This window comes from Tachysurus fulvidraco, chromosome 3 (genome assembly GCF_022655615.1).
Source record: "Tachysurus fulvidraco isolate hzauxx_2018 chromosome 3, HZAU_PFXX_2.0, whole genome shotgun sequence".
Classification (NCBI taxonomy): domain Eukaryota; kingdom Metazoa; phylum Chordata; class Actinopteri; order Siluriformes; family Bagridae; genus Tachysurus; species Tachysurus fulvidraco.
This window is the reverse complement of record NC_062520.1, coordinates 17,304,598-17,312,360: the sequence shown is the minus strand read 5'-3', so window position 1 is coordinate 17,312,360 and position 7,763 is coordinate 17,304,598. Positions and strand designations below refer to the sequence as shown.

Genomic DNA, 7,763 nt, shown 5'->3' with positions numbered 1-7,763 from the left:
ATAATAATAATAATAATAATAATAATAATAATAATAATTATAATAATAATTAATCACAGATATTTGATGTGGTATTAGACAGCTTTTTGACCTCACTGTTGGTATGGAAATAATAAATATAATTATATATCACGAACAATGAAAAAGGATTTTTGTTTGTAAGAATAAAACTATGCTTTTCAATGAACTTTTTCAATACCTTATCTTTATATTAATTTTTGTATTAAATAGATTGTGGCTAATTAATTTTTTTGGATCATAAGTGTGAATAGTTACATGAACATTTATTAATGAGCAAATTAGAAAATGCAGTCAGAAAAGTTAAATATTTTAATTAGAAGTGATCATTTTTCACCTGCAATAATGCTAATGAAATAAAAAAATGACAGGAAAAATCAAAATGCCATTAAGACATGCATTGACATAGCATAAATAATTATTTTAACTATTTTTACATTTAGAAGCTTAAGCACTGACTGTAAAGCATTTAATATTGATTTTGATTCAAGAGAAAGAGAGCAAGAGAGAGAGAGAGAGAGAGAGAGAGAGAGAGAGAGAGAGAGAGAGAGAGAGAGAGAGAGAGAGAGAGAGAGAGAGAGAGAGAGAGAGAGCATGACGGGAGCATGATGGAAACATAACACAGAATACCTCTCAGTGCATCCATTTGGAGAGTGATTTCAAATCTGTGACCTTCAGCAAAAATATCTATAAAAATTTTTTAAAAGAAATTGTTAAGTCTAAAGGGGAGGTTTTATTGCATTGGAATGTGCATAAAGACCACATGGGAACCCTGTTCATGGCACCAAATCCAAAAGATTAAACAGAATGAGTAATATCTGTAATATCAACTATACCATCCTAAAAATATCACAGTTGAGTTCAAGTACTTTTATACATTTACATAATAAAAAGACTTCTATTTGAGTGTTTGTGTAGAAGAGCATTTGCAAGATTGTTTTTGCTTTATGTGGACTAAAGATCAGAGACGGACAGATGCACAGGTGCACAGAATGTTGGATATGGCTAGATTGAAAATGTAGTTTTAATAAAATTCTTAAACAAAAGCCTTGGACATTTCTAAACCTCCAAACTGTATCTAACAATTAATAGCTGTTTATCCCTGATAAAACTCACCGTCTGTGGTTAGAAGAGTATTTTCAAAAATATACACCATGCAACTTGCATCCCAGTTACAGATCTGGGTGACGGTGTCCCTGTTAAACCACTCTATATGGCAGAAAAAAATAAGAGAGAGAGAAGAGTGCAGAAAGGGAGAGAACAATGGAGCATCGATTTCAGGGAGCCCGGCCCCATTGCTCCTCTATTCCAATGCTTTGTTACTGTGGTGATTTGTCACCTTAAAGGTCATTAATCACAGAGTGCTGGGAGTTTGGGCAGTTAAGCCAGGCCAGGAAACCACCCAGAGGAACTTTCAACACAGGGGAAGGTATTGAGGAGTCTACAAACACGTGTAGGACCAATACAACAAGCTTAAATTCTTACGACTTTGGGACTAATCCAGACTAATACAAAGTTAGTAGCCCATTGTGTAACAGGTCACACAATAACAAGTCATAGTACACAGTTTATTACATGAAAGTCACTGAGCTTAAATCATATCTGTACATATCTATACATTTTAGCACTGCATTAATCATTTTAGCACTGCATTAAACACATCTCTTGTACAAATTACAGATTTGCTATAACTTAATTTTCTATTTGTTAACAAATTAATACTCTGCTCTTCACCTGTACCTTTCTTCATAAGAATTAATAAACAGTGCCAACATAGTTTACTAGTCCCGCTGGTCTGCTGTGAAAGATAGGGCACTTCATCCCAGCTTTATTGGCTCCAGTATGAAATGTCTCAAAGAATGGTTGGCCTGCTAAATGATCACTCTTTCCCACTCACCTTTAATACTGTGGCAAGTCATTAATGCAAACTAATGCAAAGAGGAACAAAAGACAGACAAGTTAAAGGTTCGTGTGAGACTGCAGAATCGGTATTCACAAACCATTTTATATCTTTTTTTTATTTTTTTTATCTTTTTATGTGTGCTCTTGACCAAAGAAATATACAGATAATAAGGCCTGAGACCGTTTCTAAGCCTCAGTTGTTAGGACTTATTTATCTGTCTCTCAAATATTCTGGTCTATACTGCATAACTCTTTCTGTAAAGGTAAAAGAGAAGAGAAACAGGCATTCTTTAAATATGGGCTCTCTACTGAGGCTATCTATGCTCCAGTTAAAGGCCACACAACGAGAGGATACAACAGTATCACAAGGCCATATCTGTGCTCTTTTAAAAGTGCTAGTGTCATTCAGCCATAATGGAGATATCAGTAGTTTGTGAATGAGGATGTATGGCAGATGAATGCGGAAGGGGAATAACCTTAGGCCACAAAGAGTATGTGGGTTATCAGAGAGCCTGATCTCTGGCTGCTTTGATTTGACTTAGTGAGGAAAGAGCTGTGTGGGCCCAGATGGCCTGGATGTCTGACAGGTCTCTGTGTCTGATGAAAAGAGTCCGAGATGGCCAAAGAGCTGCAAATGGGACCTGCTCCACAGATGAATGGCATAAAGTTGAAGCTTTTGTGTTGGCTGGTGGCCTTATGAAAACGCTACATCGGATCTCTCTGAGGGAACTGATGGAGAGAAAGAGTCATACATCACAGAGATGGATAGTCTCCATGTCTCTCTGTTTCTCAGTTTCTCTCTCTCTCTCTGTGTGTCTCTCTTTATTTCTAACCATTCTAAGATTCATATTAATGCCTGCAGATTTTGTTTTAATATTTAGTTATTCGTCTTAAATCACATTTTTCATATTTTATTCAGTAACTAGTATCATCAATTATTTATAACTATCATGAGACTAATAACAAAGACGTCCAAATAAAAATAGTAGATGGAGTATATACTGGCACTGTGTATCCACTAACAGAAATTTGTGTATCATTTGCCCAGTTTCCCCCTGGTGAATAATAAAGTATTCTGATTCTGATTTATTTCCATACACCTTAATACTGGACATGGATCTAATCTGTTTACTTTCAAAAACTTAATGTCTTAACACATCCAAAAAAAAAAAAAAATCACCTCCTCTTGAGAATAAAAGTCAGTATTATGAGTGTGCTCCATATATTTTCTGTTTCTCATTTTGGCTCTTTGATACCCTAAAGGTACAGCATATTCCTATCAGTACAAAAGAAGTAGTGGCTAAAAATGCCCGATTCTTCTCTTAAGGAAGATTTATCACTTCATAAACCATTTCCGTTGTAAGATTGACTCCCCTCACCTTTGTGGCAACTGCCATTCTTTTTACGGATACGGTTCAGGTTAACACAGTGTGTATTGTCACTCTTCTTCCCTGTCAGCAAGGTTTATAGGGCCTGTAAAAAGGACACTCCATGACACAAATGGAATGTGTTCCTCTGTCACAACAAACCTGCTTGAATTTGATGGTTCACAGAATCGCATTACACACAGACTGAGAAAAGTAATGCTTATCTTCAGTTGTACAGAGGAACAGATAGATTTAATAAGATTATTTCATGAATATCTTTGGCATACTTTTTCTGAACCTTGAGGAAGCTGTACATGAAGTTTTAATTTCATTTTGGTTGATCTCATGCTGATCTAATCTAATGTTTCTAATGTATCTAATGTAATCTAACGTATCTAATGTTTATCTGTGCTGAAAGGAACCGGTCTAGCAGGTAACGTTTTATCTTATCTGTCAAAAACTCATCTACAGTCAGCAACTATACATATTAAAGTTCTTGTATACTTCTATGTGGTCTAGACTGTGCATTGTGATGTATTTATTATGTACAGTACGTCTCACATACCAAAGGGAGAGAACTTTGGTATGTTTTGTATTGTTTTTTATGTTATGTGTGGTATAATGAATGTAAAATTTAATTGAATGGAATTAATCATGGCTAAGACTTTGGTGCAAAGGCCTACAATGAAAGAGCAAAGGTTTCTCCGGTTCAACTTTGTCCTGTAAGTGGAATCCCAGAAGCTGCATCCATCATCAGCACCTGTGATTCCACACATCTAATTAACAAGTTCAGATTCTGCTTTGTCTTCTAAAAGTCTAATTGTGCTCCAAATTAAAGAGCTTAATGAAATCAAGCCTAAAGCCTATTTATCACTTGCTAAGTAGGAAGCTGAAGACTGCTAAGCCTTCCTATAGTAACAGTATGACAGGGAGGAATTAAAATCATTTCTGTTGAAGATCTAGGATTTGCATCTTGCCATAAAAGAACTGTAGTTGGGGATGATTTCAAGACTTTAGGAAACAGAGTGTATGTGTTGTCTGTCACTGTCACACAGTGCACATATAAGATGCTTGAGAAGCCAGTGTCATGTACAGCAATATTAGCAGTATACAAGGCAGGCTATAGATACTATGGCTATGTGAAGAACTATTTACTTTATATGTGGGCTACAGTGACGAATAGTGGCTGGCTAGTGTTGATCTTCAGTAGCAGAGGGAGTAATGGCAGGACTGAGGGCTGTAGGGTGGTGGAGGATGACGGCGATGAGGTGATGTAGCCTGGCCAGATTTGATAGCTGTCACAGCAGTGGTAGCGGCTGACAGTTGGGACAGATGACTCCTGGTGGAGCATGCAGGAGAAAGTGGTTTAAGAACGCCTGTGGAGATGACAGAGGCCTCTTTAATGGGTCCCGCCAATCTGATTAGACTTTATTGTCTGTGTGAAGCCCAGCCCATAATTCAGTTTGAAGAGAACAAAAGGGTCTCCATCATCCTGAAAAAGTTCAGACTCTGCAATCTGCCGGACGCATAGCAGACGAACAGGAAAAATATAGCCTACCTGTAGTCTACCCTCTAGCTTTTAGAAAAATAGCTTTGCAGTGAATTTATACTGACAAACTAAGATCAATGGACTTGGAGCATTTAATGTTGACACTTTTGCTTATAATTAAGAGTTTTAATTTACACTCTCAGTCTTCCATCTTGCCTGATGAATCAAATGGCATGTCCCATGAGTCTGAGGTGCGAGAGTCACCTTAGTGTGTAATCAACACCTATCTGTTTAAATTTTAAAGGTAAATATGTAAATTATATTGTTTTATACGAATCCCAGCTTTACTAAAACAGGTTTTTTTACACTATACAAATGAAATATAATATTACAAACATATAATTTGGTAAGGTTGTACAAGCTGTGCTAGATAAATACTAACAGAAATAACAAACATTCAAGATTTATATGACTGAGATTCTAAAAAAAAATAATTTGCTAGGTATACAGGGAGTAGTAATAGGAAGTGTAATCTCTTTGCATTTGTAATCTCTTGTTGTCAAGTATGTTGATCAACAACATTCCATTCTTAACAAAAGATGTCATAGCATAACACCATCTGTAGCAAACATAACCCATGTTCTTTTAATGATTCCCTTGTACACTGCCAGTCAAAAGATCACTCTATATTTTTATGTTTTTGTTTATTACCTTATTTTTATTAATCTGAAATGTAAAACTTTTGCCAGATTTGGTAACTGAATTTCTTGGAATAATTTGGATCAACTCTAATTGGAAAGTCAATTTTTATGGCCATAAATATACCTCTAAATATATTTTATTTATTTATTTATTTGTTTGTTTGTTTGTTTGTTTGTTTGTTTGTTTTTTACACTTTCTGCTATCATTGCACAGTGTCTTATCTCTAGATTTAATGGGTTAACCATCCAAGTGCATCTACCTTTTTCAAAGCACTAGTTTAAGAAAGTTTTATTAGTCTCTGAAACCGACCAGTTCATATGTTCAACAAATATTTAAGTTTCCTTAGTTTTAATATATTCTGTATCATTTTGTTTGGCCTGTGATAGTCACTACTCTGTCATAAAACATGAAAAAGTGCATGTGTCTGTTGACTGGCTGTGAATACCTCCATATATACACAAAATAAAGAACGTCACTTTTCGGTGTATTTGATCCCTTTCGATTTCAGGATCTTTGTCACTGTTTTCAGGTACTCCGGGTCTGGATAGCTGAAGCTGACAAAGAAAATATAATGGAAATAAAACTTCTAATAAAAATGCTACCAACTGCATTATCACAAGACATCTAATTTCACACAGTTCTCACCTGTCATGGCCACCACTCTCTTTAGTTTTCAAAGGAATGTCAGAAAAGGTAACTCGCTCCTCTCCGGTACTAGTAGTTGACACTGTAAACAGCAGCTTGTGCTTGAATGCTACTTCTAGCATGCGGTACACCTTAATTCCTTCAGGGTTCCGAGGCACAAAGGCCACTGTTTTAAGCCCGTAGTATTTCTGCCCTGGATTAGGATGATTCTCCTTCAAAGGAGAGAAGGAAACACTATCACAATGATGGTAAGTCATAGTGTCCAAAAACACACTAATCAATAAAATGTGCCTTTTGCTTTGATTGCTAGTAGTTAGACTTTTCTAAAATAAACCCCAGAAACTACTCACAGCCCTATAAACAGCTGTCACAAAGACCTGATTATAAACAAAACCAGATGCTACTGTAACCTTAAGCATTGAAACCAGTTTAGCCAAATACCAGAGCAGAGAAAACTCAGGGAGGAATGTCCTCAAGGCTAATTCTAATAGTTTAACTAAGCTAACTGAAACTATGTCATGCATACATTTTTTCATACATAAAGGAATAATACAAAATGACAAAAAAAAGCATTATAAGCTGACCGTCTGTATTCCATCTTCAAATTCCATGTTTATCTGTATGGTGTCACATTTTGGGTATCCTTCCACATTCCTGCTCAGGTGCATTATTGACATTCGCCCGTCATCTGGTTGGTTTCCATCTACTATTTTAGAGTTCATTTTGCTAGTTCCGTTGGCACCATTTTGAACTGTTCACAAAAAATGAACTGGTTTACACCCTGGACTGTACAGTACCATGGAGCAATATTAAGCTAGTATAAGAAGAGAATACAATAACATACCTTGGTCAGCCAGTGTCGGAGGTCCAGTGCCATTTATATATCTGGTGCAATGCATCTTATCTTTGCTTTGCTCAGAACCCATGATTTATATAGTAAAAGATAAAGTCCTGGTATATATCTGATGTGCTAACAACAACGCACAATGAACAGCATACCACTAAACATCAGTGTTTAAATAAAAATTGAAATTTTATGCTAAGTTATCTAACTGCTGCATTAAAATCCGTCCTCAGGTTGTAGTGCTCCCATTCATACAGAATAGACAAACTGCAGAGTGAGAGCTGAATGTAGTTGATCCTGTTTTACTTTAGTCTGCTGATGGCTCAACCCAAAGATCTGGAAGCATGACATGGTGTGGGTGTGAACTGCTTCCTTATTCTAGTAAGCTCTGTAGGGGAAAAATGACAGAATAATCTTAGTGATATTCTTAAGTGCAACATCAGATCTGTCTAATACTGTAGCAATGCTTGATAAAATTCTAAACCACTGTTTGTCCCGGGTTCACTGCTTAATTACTCATTTTAAAGCATATTTTAAGTAATTTCTAAAAACTATATTGAAACTAATAGGTAAAGGGGGCAAGGAATGTAGATTGGATTGTTTAACTATGAACTCTTTCATAAGTTAACTTTTTCACTTAAAACTGAGTTAACAAGAATTTCTACACAAATCTACACAAAATACCACAGAAGTGAGAAGTGAGTTGGGGGGATGGTTCACTAGCTTTCAACATTATTTTAAAATAAATTACAAAAAAAAAAAAAAATAAAAAATAAATAAATAAAATAAAATTGAT

At 35.7% G+C, this 7,763-nt stretch overlaps 1 protein-coding gene across 1 annotated transcript; it reads right to left on the bottom strand.

The window, feature by feature from the left end:
• Window positions 1-1,572: 1,572 nt before the first annotated feature.
• dtx3la (deltex E3 ubiquitin ligase 3L a) lies at window positions 1,573-7,264 on the bottom strand. The gene is made up of 4 exons (XM_027148898.2): window positions 6,968-7,264; window positions 6,708-6,874; window positions 6,124-6,335; window positions 1,573-6,032 (listed from the first exon to the last, which is right to left on the bottom strand). Exons 1-4 carry the CDS (start codon window positions 7,047-7,049, stop codon window positions 5,951-5,953), a joined length of 543 nt encoding a protein of 180 aa, XP_027004699.1. The 5' UTR covers window positions 7,050-7,264; the 3' UTR covers window positions 1,573-5,950.
• Window positions 7,265-7,763: the final 499 nt, after the last annotated feature.